Source organism: Bubalus kerabau, chromosome 10, assembly GCF_029407905.1.
Source record: "Bubalus kerabau isolate K-KA32 ecotype Philippines breed swamp buffalo chromosome 10, PCC_UOA_SB_1v2, whole genome shotgun sequence".
Taxonomy (NCBI): domain Eukaryota; kingdom Metazoa; phylum Chordata; class Mammalia; order Artiodactyla; family Bovidae; genus Bubalus; species Bubalus kerabau.
In genome coordinates, this window is record NC_073633.1 from 64,871,130 (window position 1) to 64,890,763 (window position 19,634).

Sequence of the window (19,634 nt, forward strand, 5' to 3'; positions counted from 1 at the left end):
TTCTTAAATAAGTTATTACACTGGGGGTTACAGTGATAATTTTTCTTCTTTTGTTAATTAATGTCATTCTTCTATCAAGAAGATCCTAGTTCTTTCCCCCTTTCTCTCTTCTTTCATGAGATATTATCATGGATAAGTGGATTTTTAAAAATTCAATGTGTTTGCTGTCCATTTGCTGTCATTTTTCCTTTTGATGCCTTTTTTTTTTAATGTGTAACATATATATATATATACAGAAAAATCCGTTAATGTATAGTTTAATGAATTGTCACAAGGTAAACACTCTTGTCTAATCTCATTGCTCAGTTCATAAATGAAAAGTACTCATTATGTATACTGTGTCTGATTTACACCCCCCAGTATGCTCTTTTGTCAGATTTATCCATGTTTTGTATTTAGTCACTTTAATTGCTATGTAGTATTCCAGTGTGTGAATCTACCATTTTGTTAACCAGTTTGTTTATTCATTCTACTTTTGATGGATATCTGATTTGTTTCAAGTTTTTGACTAATATGAGTAAAGCTGATATGAATGTTTGTGAATATGTCTTTTGGGATCAGTAGTTGGGTATAGAATTGCCTGTGGGAAGGGATTTTGGCAATTTCTTTACCTGGTCAAGGCCTGGAGTGCTGCTGTTTTCAGCTGCCAGAATCCTGTCTGAACCTTTCATGAAATACTGAGAGTATAGTTTTGAATTTTATTTATGTAAATGTTAATGTATTATTTGATATCCAACAGTACCAGACCTATGTGCCGCTTACTATAAAGGCAGCCCTTGCTCACACAATCCAAAAAGGGAATGCTGTTTATTCTGTCTGCTTGAGAAGTACAGAGCTCCATGTTTTGTTGGATGGGAAATGTATATCAACTCATTTGTAAATTTAGATGGAGTATCACCACATACAGTATTTTATTTTTTGGATTTTAGAATTTTATTAAGATGGTATAAGTACTTTGTCATATCTGTGACCTTAGGAGATCTTATAAATTTTGCACCTCATAGAACTAAATGAAGGCAGTTTATTTAAACACATGTATGCATACATAGCTGGAACTCCCTTATTGTAAATTGTGGAACTTGTAATCAGCTGTTAATATAGGTATCTACAGCACCACTAGAGACGGAATTTAAAAACCATGTAAAAGCTCTCCTGCATAAGAAAAATGGCTTCCCTGGGGGCTTAGATTGTGAAGAATCTGCCTGCCATGCCAGAGACCCGGGTTCGATCACTGGTTTGGGAAGATCCCCTGGAGGAGGGCATGGCAACCCATTCCAGTATTCTTGCCCAGAGAATCCCATGGACAGAGGAGCCTAGCAGGCTACAGTCCATGTGGTCGCAAAGAGTTGGACACAGCTGAGCGGATAGCACACTCAAAGAAGCAAAGACAGCAAAAGTAGCAGAGTAAAAACAAACTTCTCTTCATGCTTCTATGTATGTTCATTGATTTTCACTTTTTTTTTTTTCCAGTAGTGGCTACGGAGGAAGTAGTTACTGCAGAATCTGTGGATGGTGCAATTCAGCAAGTAGTTAGTTCAGGGGGTCAGCAAGTCATCACAATAGTTACAGATGGAATTCAGCTTGGAAATTTGCACTCCATTCCAACAAGTGGAATAGGTCAGCCCATCATTGTGACCATGCCAGATGGACAACAAGGTTGGTAGAAGGCATTTACATAAATGGTGTTTATTCTTAATTCTCAGGAAATTGGACAGTACTTTTTCCTAGGCCATTTAATACAATTCAGATATTGTATGAGCTTGTAAAAACACTATGTGAGAAAAGGCTACTTAAAAAGAAGTTGGACATGGTGGCAACTTTTAGCAGCTTTGTTGATAATTGTCCGATTTTTTTCATTTTGAGTAATAAGAGAGTAGTAATAAAATGGATGAAACATAAGCCCCAGATACATTTTAATCAAACTAAAAGGCTGAGAAAACCACAAGATTCCATATTTTAAGTGATTGCCAAAAACATCTTAAAATCTAAGCCAGGGCAGGTTCCCTGAGGAAACCCGTAGTTGTGCATCAAGAAAAGGAGTTGAGCTCAGAAATCAGCAATAAATATACACTTCCAGCAAGACAGGGCCCAGTCTGAGTGGGCAGTGCTGCAAGTAGGGTTAAGATAGACTAGACGTGAAAGCTGCAGGAAGCAGAAAGAGAAGGTGCAGAAAGTTCCTATCTGAGCAAGCATCACCCTGTACCCAGTATTTCCCAATCCCTGCCCTGATCTAAAAGAAAAGTATGTGCACATATAACCTTCTGGAAAATGACTCAGGATTGTAAAGACCAAGTCTCTTCATGGCCATGAAGGAAGTGGGGGAAAGGGAGGGCTGGAGGGAGAAGTCCTCCTAAACTAGGTTTGATTGAGAGTGGCAGGGAGGTATGGCCTTGCAGAGAGACTAGGTCTCAAGGAAAGATTTTGTTTCTTTAGCAGTAGAGGAGGAAACACTTGACCTGTGAAGCCTTGGGAGGCTTTTCTCTCCTGCAGGTGCTCCAGGATTTGGATCAAGACCAAGTACTTTCACAAGCTTTAAGAACTAATTCTAACTATATAGAAAAGAAGAAGCTTTCACTCCAGTTAAAATAAATAAATTTATATTAAAAAAAAAGCTTTCAGAGTATTTGTTTTAAGCAAATACAACACTGTTTCCAAAACTTGATATTAAACACACAGACTAAGCTCATTGATGAACAAATGGCTCAAATGACTCACTGTCATAAAGCTCTCAATTCTTCCTGACCTAATTGATAAATGTGATGTGATGGGAGTGAAAGGCTGTTAAATAATTAATTTACTAGGACTGCCATACAAACTATCACAGTCTGGGTAACTTAACAGAAATTTATCTTCTCCCAGTACTAAGGCTGAAAGTCCAAGACCAAGGTCCTGGCGGGCTTGGTTTCTTCCGAGGCCTTTGTCCTTGCTTACGAGCGGTTGCCTTCTTGTGTGTCCTCAGAGCCATCCCTCAGTCTGCGTGTCGTCTGCGACCTAACCTCTTACAAGGACAGCAGTCACACTGTATTAGGACCCACTCAAATGACCTCATTTTACCCGTTTAACCTTTTTAAAGATCCTGTCTCCAAATGCATTCTGAGGTACTGAGGATTAGGAAGGGCTTAAACATTTGAATTTTTAGGGGGACACAATTTAGGCCATAATAAAAACCAATAGGTCTTTTTTTGGAACTTGCCAAACTCTGAAATTTATATTGATGAAAGAGGAGGAAGAGCAATGAGGGGAACTTACTGAATATTAATAGAAACAGTTAAAGCCTTCATAATTTAAAATTATAAATGGCATATGATTATATAGACTATGTAGACAGTCCAGTGAAACAAATGTAAACTTCTCAGTTCTTTTTGAGTAAATTTTTAAATGTAGTGTGATATGAGTTAAAAGAAATACTTTAATTCTCAATATTTCTAATGTTCTTAATAATAGTTTTACTATTTTTCATTTGTTTACGTTTACAAATGACAGTAAGAGATTTTTTTTAATGTTTTGTCATTAGAAGCTGTGGGAAGGTTGTATTTTCCCCAATGATTAGTAAGATTGTTTTGCATAGTTTAAGCTTGTACACTCATTTTTACGTTCTTGCTCTGTTATGCAAAGCAAGGACAGCCTCTTCCTCTCAGTATATTTACATTTGTATAAATAGATACTAAAAATTGGGGCAAAGTCCAACCACCCAATGGACGAGCAAAGCTTATGAACAGACAGTGTTCGAAATAGTGTATCCACATAGTGGAATATAATGCAGCTAAATTCAAGAAAGCTCTGTAAGTATTGATGAAAGGTACCTAGATACATGAAGTGAAAACAGCAGATACTTTCATGAAAGAAAGAAAAAAGAGAATTGCAAATTCATATTCGTTTTTACATGAATTAACACAAGAACAATGCATAAGAAACCAATAAAAGCAATTATCTGTTAGCAAAATATGCTTGTTAAATATTATTTTGATTTTGAGCCATATGAATGAATATATTGTCTATAAAATTAAAAAATAGGCACTTTAAATGATAGTTTTCAGTAAAAAGGCAAGAAGTTGAAGACAAAAATATGGACATTTCTCATAAAAAGGAAATCAGTGTTATGAAATAACTGGCTTTGGAATATATTTATCTTAGATGAGTTGCATCAACAGTATCAAGACTAGTTTTCATTCTTCTAAACCTATCTGAAAATGAAGTAATGAGTAAATTTTTTCATTTTAGTATTAACAGTACCAGCAACGGACATTGCTGAAGAAACTGTTATAAGTGAAGAACCGCCAGCCAAAAGACAATGTATTGAAATAATTGAAAACCGGGTGGAGTCTGCAGAAATAGAAGTAAGGAGTCTTTTACCCGGTGTGTTTTGCTGCAGTCATCCAAAATAAATTTCATCTGCTTTTTTTTTTTTTTTTTGTCTTCTATATTTATTACTGACAGTATTGTTTTGATATAGAATGAGTAATTTTTTGTCTAATTTTTTTTTGCCTTATTCATATAGCAAGCCTTCAATAAATAAATATTGAATGAATGAATGAATGAGTGAAGAATCTGTTTGTAACAGTCTTTCATCATGGTAACATTGGAATGTCTTTGGTTTTTGCACTTCATCCTTTATTTTCTATTAAATTTACATACATCATTCTCACAGTCACTAAAGGGAATGTCACTATATATTGACTAAACATTTTTTTTCTTTCAAAAATGAAATGCAAATGTCTATTTGGGCTGGAAGATCCTCTTAAAGAATGTTGGAGTTTGTCAACTGAGTTATTTTTTTGAAAAAGCCATAGATAACCGCTTATTTCACTGTTGAGTCCATTAAGGAAATGAAATGTAGACTAGCTGTTGATAGGGTCACCTTTTTTTTTTTACCTCTGCCAATCTAGTTTGAAATTGTAAACTAGTTTGTAAATATGACTATTCCATAGTTACCTCGTAGATTTTTTTCTCACATTTCTGTAAATAGAATTGTTCCCCCAAGTTTATAATTAACTACATCAAAATGAAAAAAGATCTTTCTTGAATAACTTTTAAAGAGCAACTGCAATGTAAAGACAAGAAGTTTGGATTTGAAATTAAATGAGCTGGATTTGAATCCCACTTCTTGCCCCTCCTATTAGCTTTGAGGCAAGTTATCTTACCTTTCTGCACTTCTGTTTTATTTTCTCCCACATTTGAATTTAGGATAACAATATCTGCATTTTGGGGGTTTTATGAGAGTTGAAAAAGTCAGCCTATTGTTATATTCACATTCATTATATCTAATATATGTGAATAGTAAACATCAGTGAGTATTTAGAAAATCTTTGTTAAGGTTCTTGTTATTACAGAAAAAAGAGGATTTTAAAAAATGGCACCTAAAGGAAACGTAATTCTAACTGAGGACAGTTAGAAAATATTGTTGCCCAAATTCATTTACATGTAAGACTAGTGACCACAATCTCAAAGTATGTATTACTGAGTTAAGAAGAATTTAATTCATGTTTTAACCAGATGTTTAGTAATGTTTAATTATTGAGGGTGTGTTGTTTTATTTCTTCAAAATTTAGAGTAATACACTAAAGTTCTTATAAATTAACCATTTATTTCATTGAATGGTGTCAGTATACTTATTATTTAATAACCTTTAATATCTTTTACAGATAAATCAGTTGATCTTTTTTTTCTGACATAAAATGAAAAAGATTTTGTCATGTACTTTGCTTTAACTATTTAATAAAACACTTTTAAATTACTTGAATTTTTATTTAACATAAACTGACTCAATTCAGCATTTCTTTTAATTGGAGTACAGTTGATTTATGTCAGTTCACCATTTTTAAAACAGTGAATATGCAGCCTGTAGCTTTTATTTACCTAACAACCAGAGAGAGTTGCTGTTTTCTTCAAATTTCACCCTGATTCCACCTACAGTCTTTCAGAAACCAGGGAGAATAATTACAAATAACAAGGAAGTATGAACTGAGGTATATAAATTAACTAGAACCAAGGAGACAGCACTTCAGGGAGATGGAATTTTACCTTGATATAAAGAACTTAAGGAAGTTAGAGTTTCAGCTCAATTTTTCTAATTGAGTTATCTGGTAATAAAAATCTTATTTATCATCACCGGAAATGTTCAGGCCAAAGTTGCATAATCTTAGAGCTACTGCAGAGAGACCTTGAAGCATAGAGTGAGCAGAGATGGTAGAGGCAGGCAGGGGATACAGAATGAAGAGAGACCTCCAATGTTTTCATTAAACTGTTTTCTTAGAGTACATGAAGTAGTTCTTTGGATTTTATTTTCGTAGATGACCAGTAGAGTTGTCTTAGGGATATATTTTTATATTCCTTTCTAAGTGATTGCTTGGCCAAAAACCTCAAGAGTTTCTCAAATCAGTGGTTCTTAACTGGAGCAATTTTGACCCCAGGGGACATTTGGCAATATCTGGATACATTTCAGGTTGTCACAATGAGGGAAATGCCACTGACATTTAGTGTATGGAGGCTGGGGATGCTGCTAAACGTTCCATAGGGTGTGTTTTGCCTTCTGTTCAGCCTTTGTAGTGGAAAAGCAGCCACAGACAGTTTGGTAATGAGTGGGTACGGCGGTATTTCTGTAAAACTTTATTTATAAAATAGGGTCGTGTTTGGCCCTTGGCAGTTAGAGGATGTTCGCACACAAGTGGACAGCGCACACACCCTGCCTCGGTTTCTTTTTTAAAAAATAGTTAATGGTTAAGAATATGAGTCTGGAATCAAATTTAGGTTTGAATGATAATTTTCTGAGTGTGATTGGTCGAGTTATTTAACCTTTCAAGGCTTGGCTTCCCCATCTGTAAGAAGGGGAAAATAATAGCACCTACATTATCAAATTGTTGAAAGGTTCAAATGAGAATGCATGTGAAGGACTAGTACAGTGGTGAGCATATAGTAAATGCTCAGTAACTTGCTATTATTATTATCTTCTAAAAGTTACACTGAGGTATGGTAGAAGATAAATCACTATTATGATTTTTTTGCTTTATAATAGATAAAGTAAAATAAATTGGAATATTAAAAAATCATATATAAAACTGTTAAAAGATAATTGCTAATAGTTGAAACAGAATTTGAGAATCTTATTTGGAAATAAAGCAAATTTGAAGTCTTTGTTCCATTATTCTATTGCCTAATGTAATAATAATATATTGTTGGGCATGAAGTTGTAGTGTAAGATAAATATCTTCCTTATTGGTTTCATAAACTGAAATAATTGTGAATCTCTTGCTCTGTCTAAATGTGAATAAATAGCTAATTTTATAAGATATCTTGAAGTTTATTTTTTCTAATATTTCCTACCAAATCAGGGCAAGTTTTTATCTATATTCAAAACTTTGACTGGCAAAGGATCTTATTAGGACAGGTAAAATTGTAAAACATTTAAATGCACAGCTGTGTGTTCTCCTACCGGAGCAAGGTGGTCTAGCTTGCACCCTTTCTAAAGTCCTGCAGTTCACTGACAGGGACTGGTGTCCATTGCTTATATGAGGTTGGCATCTTGCCAGTAGTAAGGAGAAAAGAGGAGCAGGGTAGGGCTTAGGCATTTCTTAACTTGGAGATGATGGGCACACCTTTCTTCTACTGTACATTTGATGCAACTGGACAATTTGCAGACTACATGTGTAATCAATCACTCCAACTTTTGGTGGGCTCATGGGAAAAACTAATGTTGGATCTAGCTTCATTCCCAGTGTAGGGAAGGCAGTGGGATCACAGGAAGGCAGGACTATTAGACATGTTCCTCCTTATGGACCATGTGAATAGCGAAGGGAAGGGAATCATTTGGTTTTCCCAATGGACATGGGTCAAAGAGAGTGGAAGAGACCCTCATAGTGTCCTCTTTCCCAGCAAGCTGCCAACCCCTTGCCTTTACCTGCAGTTCTCTCTGGTTAAGTATCTTGTCCAGTGGGAACCTGGCCTCATTTTGTGACTAGTAGTTCTGCTCTTGGCCCCCACCTCATTCAGAGGGCTTGTGCTTCTGAGATGAGATTGAGCTTGGGTCTGTGCAAGTTGAGTTTTTGTCCATATGCTTACTGGAGGTATGGGAAAGGAGTTGAAATGTTTTCCCTTAGACAACTGTATAAGGGCAGAGTGAGGAGGAGGAGAAAGAATATCATTTTCATTGGACCAGATTTGTGTTTCACCTCTCAATTTATTCAGGAACTTAATACACGTGTTTTACAATATATAATGGATCACAATAGAGAAATTAATATTTTACTGGTTTGTAAAATGATATAATTTAGGAAATACTAATCTAGACCAGCCCTCTTAATTTTTAAGGTGAGGAATCTTGCTTACTATCATAGGAAATGATAGTTTTAAACACAGTAATAGTAGAACCTCATAAACCTGACTCATTGTGTTATGGGAAAGCTACATCATCTCTGAGCATCATTTTTCTCATCTATAAAATGGGCATAATATCTATCTTAGAGACTTGTTATTGGAAATCACCTTGTTAATCAACATATATAATGGGTTTTCAATGAATACTATTTTTTATAATTAGTAGCTTTTTAACATCACAGATAAAGATGTAAAGAGGTATGGCTATATATTTCCCTATTTAAGTTTTTCACTAGTTTTTATAGTTGGTATAAAAGTACAGGTACCCAGTTTGGGCTCATCATGGTAGTTTTATTTCGAATTAGCAAATAATTTCCTTGAGGTCAGAAACTAGCCTTTATCTCATATTGAGGAGCTCAAAATGAGGGCTTTAATTATAAGAGAATTGGTTGAAAAGGCAAGATGTCTCAGAAATAGCAATAGATGGCTACTTTTAACTACTACAGGTTTCTTTATTTGTAGGATATATGCTTGAATGTGTTAATGTACCTGTGCAGTTATGAAAAAAAAACTTTTTTTTTGTTAATTAGGAGAGAGAAGCTCTTCAGAAACAGCTGGATGAAGCTAATCGAGAAGCACAGAAATACCGACAACAACTTCTAAAGAAAGAACAGGAAGCAGAGGCCTACAGACAGAAATTAGAAGCTATGACGCGTCTTCAGACTAATAAAGAAGCTGTTTAATTGAAATGAACATATAATTTGAGTTTACTTTTGGTCAAGAAAGAATACAATCTTGAACTGTACACGATAAGGTGCAGTCATGGGAAGACAGGATAATTGAAGAGACTACAGATGGATAATTGGACTTAAGCCATGAGCTCTGAGTTCTTGTAACATAAAACTTTAGAAGTTGTGAAATGTATTTAAAACTGAATTCTGTAAATAGTTTTTTTTTTTACAGTTCCAAATGAGTTGATAAAGATTGTTGAAGAGATCCAAAAACACAATAAGCCACCGTTTTTGTGAATTCTTTTTGATATTAGTACAAACCTTAATTTCTCAGAAATAAAACAGTTTTAAGGGTGATCGTTGTTGATTAGACCAAATGTGTAATAATTATGTGGTGGACTGATGCTGGAATTACTCCTGTTGGTATAAACTTCTATATGAAGAGAAGATTTCTACCAGGAAATCTTTGTACAGCTTTAAGTTGTCTCAGATTCTCTGAAAACATTTTTTAGAAAGCAGATTTTTATATTTGTTCAATTTCAGCTATACCCAAGTAGATTTACATGTATATGAAGCAAATATTTTTAAAAACTTTCTGTTTGTACATATTCTGCATGTTTTATAATTTTGGAATGCATCACTTGCATAGGTATTATTTTTCCCACAAAGATGATGAAGGTTACTAGGAAAAAAAGAAACCCTTTTATTCTGTAGGTCATTGAAACTAAGTAAGCTAGCAGCTGGTTTTATTGGAATGACAATGTTCTTGGAAGGAGCAGCTTACAAGATATCTTGAATTTTCAAACTGCAAAATTTATGCTTTTTTGAAAATTTCATAGTGGGGATGTGAAACTATTCTGTGCCTTCCATCATGATTTCCACATGAAAGCACTTTAAGGCACTGGATTTTAAGATAATGTTTTTGGAAAACTCAAAACATATGGGTTTCTGAAATACTTCATGGACTCATTTCCCCCCCAGGAAATTATTCTTACAGAAAAGAAAAAAATTGCTTTTGTATGTAGAACAAGAACTTTTTGTACTACAGTGATGCTATAGATATGTCTAACATAACTTTATCTTCTCCCTGTGAAAGCTGTAAGTCTGTGCTGTGACTGGCTCTCATCACAGTATTGTTGAATTCCACAAATGTATGGACATTAAACTCTGACATACTGTTGCTTTTTTTGTAAAACATAACTTCAAGCTCTTTTCTTGGTTTATTTTTTAATGTTTTATTGCTTTATGAAAATGTTTAACCCTAAGACCCTTCTAGATTACCTATACTGTATAAAGAAGCAGTTACCCTTAAAACTGTACTCTGGCCTACTTTTCTATTTTACAATTAAATATCTTTTCCACATATGTTCAGTGTAGACTTATATTTTTGACCACATTTTTTCACACATTAAAAAGTTTGTTCTGTGTATTACGGCAATATTCCACCCTTGCTGTTGAGTCACTCAGTCATGTCCAGCTCTTTGCGACTCCATGACTACAGCACACCAGGTCTTCCACTATCCCCTGGAGTGTGCTCAAAGTCATGTCCTTTGAGTGAGTGATGCTATCTAACCATCTCATCCTCTGCCGCCCTATTCTCCTTTTGCCTTCAGTCTTGCCCAGCATCAGGATCTTTTCCAGTGAGTTGGCTCTTCTCATCAAATGGCCAAACTATTGGAGCTTCAGCTTTAGCATCAGTCTTTCCAGTGAATATTCAGGGTTGATTTCCTTTAGAATTGATTGGTTTGATCTTGTTGCAGTTCGAGGACTATCAAGAGTCTCATACAACACAATTTGAAAGCATCAATTCTTTGACGCTCAGTGTTCTTTATGGTCCAACTGTCTCATCCATATATTATTACTGGAAAAACCATAGCTTTGACTAGACTGACTTTTGTTGGCAAAGTGATGTCTCTGCTTTTTAATATGTTGTCTAGGTTGTTCATAACTTTCCTTCCAAGGAGTGAGCATCTTTTAATTTCATGGCTGCAGCCACCATCTGCAGTGATTTTGGGCCCCAAGAAAACAAAATTTGTCACTGCTTCCACTTTTCCCCCTTCTGTTTGCCATAAAGGGATGTGACCAGATACCATCTTAGTTTTTTTCTTAGTTTAGTTTTTTTCATGTTGAGTTTCAAGCCAGCTTTTTCACTCTTCTATTTCACCCTCATCAAGAGGCTCTTTAGTTCCTCTTCGCTTTCTGCCGTTAGAGTGGTATCATCTCCATATTTGAGATTGATATTTCTCTTGGCAGTCTTTATTCCAACTTCTGAGTCATCCAGCCTAGCATTTCGCATGATGTACTCTACATAGACTTGATGGATGTGAGTTTGAGCAGGCTCCGGGAGTTGATAGACAGGGAAGCCTGGTGTGCTGCAGTTCACGGGGTCGCAAAGAGTTGGACACGACTGAGTGACTGAACTGAACTCTACATAAAAGTTAAATACGCAGGGTGACAATATATAACCTTATTGTATGTTTTCCCCAATTTTGAACCAGTTTGTTCCATGTCCGATTCTAATTGTTACTTCTTGACCCGCATACAGGTTTCTCAGGAGACAGGTAAGGTGGTCTGGTACTCCCATCTCTCTAAGAATTTTCCACAGTTTGTTGTGATCTACACAGTCAAAAGCTTTAGTGTAGTCAGTGAAGCAGCAATGGACCTTTTTCTGGAGCTCCCTTGCTTTCTCCTTGATGCAACACATGTTGGCAGTTTGATCTCTGGTTCCTCTGCCTCTTTGAAACCCAACTTTTACATCTAGAAGTTCTCAATTCATGTATTGTTGAAGCTTAGCTTGAAGGTTTTTGAGCATAACCTTACTACCATGTGAAATGAGTGCAATTGTACTGTAGTTTGAACATTCTTTGGCATTGCCCTTCTTTGGGATTGGAAGAAGAACTGACCTTTTCCAGTATTGTGGCCACTGCTGAGTTTTCCAAGTTCGCTGACTTACTGAGTGCAACATTTTAACAGTACCATCTTTTAGGGTTTTAATTAGCTCAGCAGGAATTCCATCACCTCCACTAGCTTTGTTCGTGGTAATGCTTCCTAAGGCTTATTTGACTTCGCACTCCAGGATGTCCAGTTCTAGGTGAGTGAACATGCTATCGTGGTTATCTGGGTCATTTAGACCTTTTTAAAATAGTTCTTCTCTATTCTTGTCATCTCTTTTAAATTTCTTCTGCTTCTGTTAGGTCCTTACTGTTTCTGGACCTGGTCAAGCAGGAAATGGCAAGATTGAACATTAACATCTTAGGAAAAAGTGAGCTAAAGTGGAAGGGAATGGGTGAATTTAATTCAAGTGACCATTATATCTACTACTGTGGGTTAGAATCCCTTAGAACAAATGGAGTAGCCCTCAGAGTCAACAAGAGTCCAAAATGCAGTACTTAGGTGCAACCTCAAAAATGCCAGAATGATCTCGGTTTATTTCCAAGGCAAACCAACATCACAGTAATCCAAGTCTGTGCCCCCAACCACTGATGCAAAGAAGCTGAAGTTGACCTATGAAGACCTATAACACCTTCTAGAACTAACATCAAAAAAAGAAGTCTTTTCATCATAGAAGATTGGAATGCAAAAGTAGGATGTCAAGAGATACCTGGATTAACAGGAAAGTTTGGCCTTGGAGTACAAAATGAAACAGGGCAAAGGCTAACAGTTTTGTCAAGAGAACGCACTAGTCATAGGAAACACCCATTCCCAACAACCCAAAAGATGACTTTATGCATGGACATCACAAGACGGTCAATACCAAAATCAGATTGATTATATTCTTTGCAGCCGAAGATGGAGAAACTCTATACAGTCAGCAAAAACAAGACCGGGAATTGATTGTGGCTCAGATCATGAGCTGCTTATTGCAAAATTCAGGCTTAAATTGAAGAAAGTAGGGAAAACCACTAGACCATTCAGGTCTGACCTAAATCTAATCCTTTATAATTTTACACTGGAGATGACCAATAGATTCAAGGGATTAGATGTGGTAGACAGAGTGCTTGAAGAACTATGGACAGAAGTTCACAATATTGTACAGGAGGCTGTGACTTTGGGGGAAGTCCACTTTTTTCAGAATCTGTTATGTTGGACTTTAATTGCTCAATCATTTAGGCCTGATTCACTGTACTATAAAATAAAAACTTAGACAAGAATTTATAACTAGAAAAGGGTATGCTTTTTCTTTTCTCTTTTTAGCTTCTGTTTTGAAATGGGCTGGAAAAGCTTTGTATTCTACTTATTCTCAGTGGTGTTATGGGCAGAGATTTAAAAGAACTGAGAATAAAATATTAATAATGAAAATTTTCAGCAATCCACATTTAATATGTTTCTAGTACATAATGATGGATTTATAGTTAACAGTCATCAGGTTGCCACATTGATAGCTAATTATTTCCACTTATGTGTAAATGAACACCTTCCTTATTTTCTTTTTTAGAAAACAATCCACTTTGCAGTATTTGTGTGAGAAACAAAGATGCCTGGTGATATTAATTTTTGGATTGGGTTAAGGATGTTTCTGTTTATATCTTCATGAAAGGAATGAGATACTGATTTTAAATGAATAGGCACCTTCTTGGGCAGCCCTTCTCAACTAGGGTTCTGTGAGAGAATCAAACCCTTGCAGAATCAAGCCCTAATGTCCTAAGGTTAGGGCCTGATGAATTAATTCCTGGTAATGCATTAGTTTCTTTCCCAGGCATCTGGAATAGTACTGGTTAGGTACTATCTAGACACAGTTCATTACGTGTCTTGATTGCCTAATTACTTAATTAAGACTTCACTGTGCAGAGTTGCTAGAACTCTGGGATGATAAATTCTAGGTTGATCTGTGGTGATTTCAGGAAGCCTTTTCTGAAAACTGGTATCTGCAGAGACTGTACTCAACTAATTTTCATTTATTGTTATTTTATTTATTTCTCAATTACTTCCCCAAAGGGCTTGTGATGTGATTTATTTTTATTAGAAGTTATTTTCTAATGTCAGTCTTTCCTAATATCAACAGCAAGATAGTTTTTCATTTACTCTAGCTCTGGATTTCTCTATGATGGTTGAGGGTTGGGACTTGGAGAGCTTTCTTCTGTGACATTCAAAATAACAGCTGAAGACCAAAGGAAATAAATGTGAAATCCCGTTTAATTTGGACTACACATGTTTTTTAGCAAAAAGATCTGTATACAAAATATATTCAAAACATATTGCTAAAGAAAATCTGTGCCAGCATTTTTCTTCAACATAGTCATTTATGATATTATTTATTGAAAGGTAGAAGAAACCCTTGCACATAACAGGAACTGATGAGTTGACAGACATATTCACAGATGCTTTATGCTAATATGATTTTTTTAATTACTCCATACAAAGTTTCTCCCAGATAAAAATCTATAAAATGTCTTTGTGTCTTAATACCTGAAAAATGAAAATATATCAAGAAGAAAACCCTTTTCAGATAAAATCACAAAACAATTGTAGGAACCTTTATATCCATATGGATGGGTTCCCAAGGCATCAGCACTCAGGCTTATATAGCAAATAGAAAAAATTTTTTTTCTATTCACCTAGCTTCTATTGAGTAAATATCTCCTTCCATCATGTCAGATCAACTGAGGAATGAGCTAACTAATATATTCGTTATTTCATTAAGTCATATTTACTGTAGTTGGATTTCATTATAGATAACTAGTCTCTTGTAGTTTTGAATGATGTTTGCTATTTGCTTTCTCTGTTAGGTGAGAACATCTCAGTGCACATGGACTCAGTTTGACGTAAGCTCTGAATTCATTCTCAGATTACTCTGTATAATTTATAATGGAAAATATACCTCTGATTCCAAATGAAAATTTTGATATCAATATTTTTGTGACTTACTGAAACTGTTTTCCAAATATAGAGTCTTACAGTTTTTTACATCATTTTGATACCCTGAGCTCCTTTTAAAAGATTTCACTTTAATAATAATCAAATAATGAATATAATTTGCATATGGTTCTTGGGACTCTTCATTTTTAGATAAGTATTGTAACTCTCCCCCAAACTGCTGTTTTCCTCCTGGAAAAATTCTGACCTGATCTCTATGATTCTGTCCAGTATTCTCTGTTAACTGCTTACTCAGTTTTTCATTTGAGTGGTTTTGATCTCATGTGCATGACTAATATGTTATATGTTTTCTATGTATATAAATAAATATAATTCTAGTCTTATGGATTATAATTTTGAATTTTATGAATTTTAATGTCTCCTTTGTTTTTCTGTAAGAAAATATTTTTCTTGTATGCCAGATTAAACTCAGTAAAGCATTAACTTTTTTATTACTATTTTTCATATTTATCCTATACTTGCCATCCTTATACTCAAGAATTAAGTTTAATTTGCTTTTGCATATTTTGCTGTAGAAAAGTAACATACATTAAGAAAGCTTACACCTAAATGAACCTGTATCCTCTTTTTATAAGATATTTCAGTGTGCCAGAGAAGTGACTACTTCCAAACTTTTCCTCTGCGTATAATAGACTCTTGGCATCAAACGCTGAAGTATGCTAAGAATGCTTACTACTTTTGTTAGATAAAATTCAATATTCACTTGTTGTTTTAATAAAAGCTTCAAAACATATAGAAGGGCATAGAGAATAACAAACATCCATGTACCTACACCAAAATTTAATAAATCTTAAAATTACCTTCTTTGCTTCAAATCTTTTCTGTTAAGAAACAATCTTACAGATGTAGCTGAAGTCCCTTTATCCCCCCCTTTCATCTCATTCCTCTCCTAAAAGATAGCCACTATCCTGAGGTTGAGATGTTTTGTTCTATCTACATTTTCATGATTTTTCTTCATACCAAATTTCATAAACATAGGGTAGAGTTTTCTGTGGTTCTTAAACTTTGTTAAAGTTATCATTTTATATGTCATTCTGCATATTTTTTTCAGTTCGTTAACATTTTAGACATTAATTCATATCTGAATAATCATTCGTTTTGACTGTTATATAAAATTAAATAAGGATATAATAAGTCCCGTACACATGAATCTTCAAGATGCAGATTTTCAAAGATGCAAACATTCATGCCAGCCCCTGTATGCCAGCTATTGTACTCTACTACTATACTTTTCAAGGAACTATACTGTAAGATTAAAAATGTTTTATTTTCTGTGTTTGTTTTCTATATACATATGATCTGTGTGAAAAGGATTATAAACCTATTACAGTACAGTACTATATACCCTGTTGTGTTAGTTGGGTACCTCGGCTAACTTTGTTGGACTTACAAACAAATTGGACTTACAAAGTTGCTCTCGGAACTCATTCGTATGTAGGGGACTTACTGTATACCATGTGTATTTATTCTTTGTTTTATGTATAGAGATGTCACTATTTTTGGCTGTTATAAACAATACTGTAATGAATAGCCTCATATGTTTGTTATCTTTGTATGTGCATGTGTGTGCTAGGTTTTTCCAGAAAATGGAATAGTTAGATGATGGGTCATCAGTTTTACCAGACATTGTCCAATTGCTTTCCAGAGTGGCTCTGAATAGAGATGAGAATTCTCACTTCCCCACATCTAACAAACACATGATTTTATTACACTATTTTGCCAGCGTTCATTGGTCTGAAATTGTTCTCATTATTTGTAATTTCCTATTATTAGTGAGGCTGAACATTTTCCCGTTTCTTGTCCATTAGCATTTATTCTTCTGTGAATTGCTAGTTCATGGCCTTTTATTTACTGTGTATTTTTCGTATTGATTTGTTGATGTTTAATATTTTTTCTGGAAACTAATCTTTTGCTGGTGGTAAATATTTTCCCCCAGTGTCTGACTTAAAAGAAGCTTTTTAAAATTGTCTCAATAGGTGCATGTTTACTAAGTATTATGTGCAACCCAATGCCAGGCTGAGTTCGAGTATTATATCAGTGTAATACTCAAGGAGCCTATATATAAAGTGGAATGAAGTTTTAATTCACAGCGTGAATCTTTTTCTCTTTTAGTTGAATACTATCTCCTTTTTATTATATATACTTTCCCAGATAATTAGAAAAATTTTTCATTTCCACACTTACTGTTTTTAGAAGATGTAATATAACTACTCAAGGTAATATTTTCCCATTCTTGCACTACATTTTTTAAAAAATATTTTACAGTTGTGTTTTGAATTGTATTTGAAAGGACAATGAATGTTTGGATTATTGCATGTGATGTGTATTCAAACATTCAGAAGCATTTATAGCAAAACCTCCAAAAATTAAAATTTCACTAGCCCTGACCCTAAAGCTCTGGTGGCTTAAAAGCTGTAGATACCAAACTTGAGAGAAGCAGCCTGTTGTGATAGAAAGACTATGGATATTGGAGCAGATAATCCTGAGTTCAGATCCTGGTCCCTTCGATGATTATTTTGTGTAATTTTAGCCACGTGTTTTAATTTCCTTGAGACTAAGTTTCTCAAGGATGAGATAGAAAATGGCTTTCACTAGGTTGTGAAGATTGAACCAAATCATATGTGTTAAAACTGCAAGGCTGGACACAAAGGCGTGATTTTCTGCTGTCCTCAGGGAGTGTGTCTGTCCACTCCATCGTTACGCTGCCTTCCCCAGTGAACAACTAAGCTTGGTTGCTCTTTGTACAACTAGTTGCTCCCTGGAAGAAGCTGGACTTCCTTTTCCCTCGTATCATGTAACCTGTTTTAGACTGGCCCTAGCCTACATCTGTGTCACATCTGTGCCCAGTGCTTCTTCAGGGGGCAAATAGCATTACTATGGGCACAGCAGTCCCCTTTCATTACATGGCTGAAAGTGAAACCAGTTCCTCAGTTCTAAGCAGTTCCTTGGAGGGCATAGCTCTCTGTCTTCAGTCCTACTAATTCCTTTGTTTCCAGTAAAATCTCATTTCCTTGGTGGCCGTTTCACCACTCTATTTGCAGCTCACACTTCCCCCGTTCATCAGACAAGCATAGTATTTCTTTGTGGAGTTTCTCAGTGAAGCTGGAGTTCTAGGCTCTTATTTCTGTTGTTGCCTGGCTTTAAAGCACACACCAGTAAACTTACTTTCCTAAATTCAGTTAAAAGTGAAAAGGATAGACCAAATGTGGAAGACATCACATCTCAGTTCTTTTAAGCAGAACTTAAAACATTCCAAACAGCAAATTGTATAAAAGTAACAAGTTATTACTATAACTTTATATAATCTGTTCACATCTAAAAGAAGGAACAGAACTCACTGTATCTGTGTGTGGGGAAACATTGATACACTTACTCTTCCTGGAAGGCATTTTGCAAAACCCACCAAAACTCTTTTACTCAGCAATTCTACTTCTAGGAATTTATTGAAAGAAATATCTCACTGGGCAAAATGTTCTATTTTAATCCTATTAATAGCAATAAACAAAATTCCCCAAACTTAATTGTCCAGATACAGGATTGGTGGAAGATTCCAGTATATGCATATGGTAGAATATAATGCAGCCATTAGAATGTTAAACAAATTCTGTTCCTAGAGTGCAGTATGATTAAATTTTTAAATGTCACATGTCTTAAGTGTGAGGTATGTGTGTGTGATGAGTCTATACATGGAGTTACAAGGAGGTGTACACTGTGAGTATGAGTGTGGCAAGTGAGATGGAGCTCTAGGGTGCGTGGGCTCAGTAGTTGCGGTGCTCGGCCTTAGTTGCCCCACGGCATGTGGGACCTTAGTTCCTTGACCAGGGATCGAACCCACATCCCCTGCAGTTGAAGGTAGATTCTTAACCACTGTACCACCAGGGAAATCCCAAGAAAGTTGCATTTTATTATAATCACATCTTTAAAAAAATTTAGTTTAATTAAAATAGGTAGTAAATGCTTATTAAATAAGAAAGTAAATAAATACAGTAAAAATAAAAGTTATAAAAGGCAGCTGTGCAAATCCTCTTCTCACCTCCAGGCCTATCTGCTCAACTCCTATTCCAGGTAACTACCATTATTAATTATTAATAATTTCAGTTTTACTTTTTGCAGGGAGCCACATAGAAGCAAATATATGCTACATTCTCGTTTTCCCCATTTTTTTCACAAATGGTACACCCTGTTCTGCACTGTGCTCTTTTCCTCATCCCTTGGAGCCTACTCCTTTTTCTGCAGAGTTGCACTGTGCATGTGCCTTAGTTAAATTAGTTTCCTAGTCATGGACAGTTACGTTGTTTCCAATCTTCTGCCACTACATACTCTGCTGCAAAGAATCCCCTTGTATGCTTGTCATTTCACAGGTGGACAGGGATATCTTAAAGTGGAAGAGGTGGGTCAAGGGCAAGTGCATTTGCAGTTTTACAGGTATTTCCAGATTGCCCTGCCACCTCTCTTTCAATGGGAGTACCTGTTTTGCTGTCGGCTTGCCCACAGACTGTTATTAGCAAACAGAATGTGTTATTCTGGTAACTATAATGTAGTAGCTGAGTATAGATTTAAGTTGATTTTCTCAGTTATGGGTTTTATATTTTCCTTTATGCTAATTTCTCTTACTAGTCTTTGCCCAATCTTTTCTATCAGAGTGTTGGCCTTTTTCTTCTTGCTCGTGTATTATGAGTGGCAAGTAGTTTTCCTCAGTTTTTCACTGTCTTTTGACTT

At 35.4% G+C, this 19,634-nt stretch overlaps 1 protein-coding gene across 8 annotated transcripts in view; it reads left to right on the forward strand.

Moving 5' to 3' along the window:
* The window catches only part of GABPB1 (GA binding protein transcription factor subunit beta 1), a 67,537-nt gene extending 57,131 nt beyond the window's left edge, over positions 1-10,406 (forward strand). For 5 of the 8 annotated variants that reach the window (XM_055537991.1, XM_055537989.1, XM_055537987.1 and 2 more), the window contains 3 exons: positions 1,471-1,656; positions 4,222-4,337; positions 8,901-10,406. In XM_055537991.1, coding sequence (XP_055393966.1) covers positions 1,471-1,656; positions 4,222-4,337; positions 8,901-9,053 — 455 coding nt within the window. In that variant the 3' untranslated portion in view covers positions 9,054-10,406. Of the gene's footprint in view, positions 1-1,470; positions 1,657-4,221; positions 4,531-8,900 lie in introns of those variants that run through there. The other 3 variants (XM_055537988.1, XM_055537993.1, XM_055537994.1) reach the window with 2 other exon arrangements.
* Positions 10,407-19,634: the final 9,228 nt, after the last annotated feature.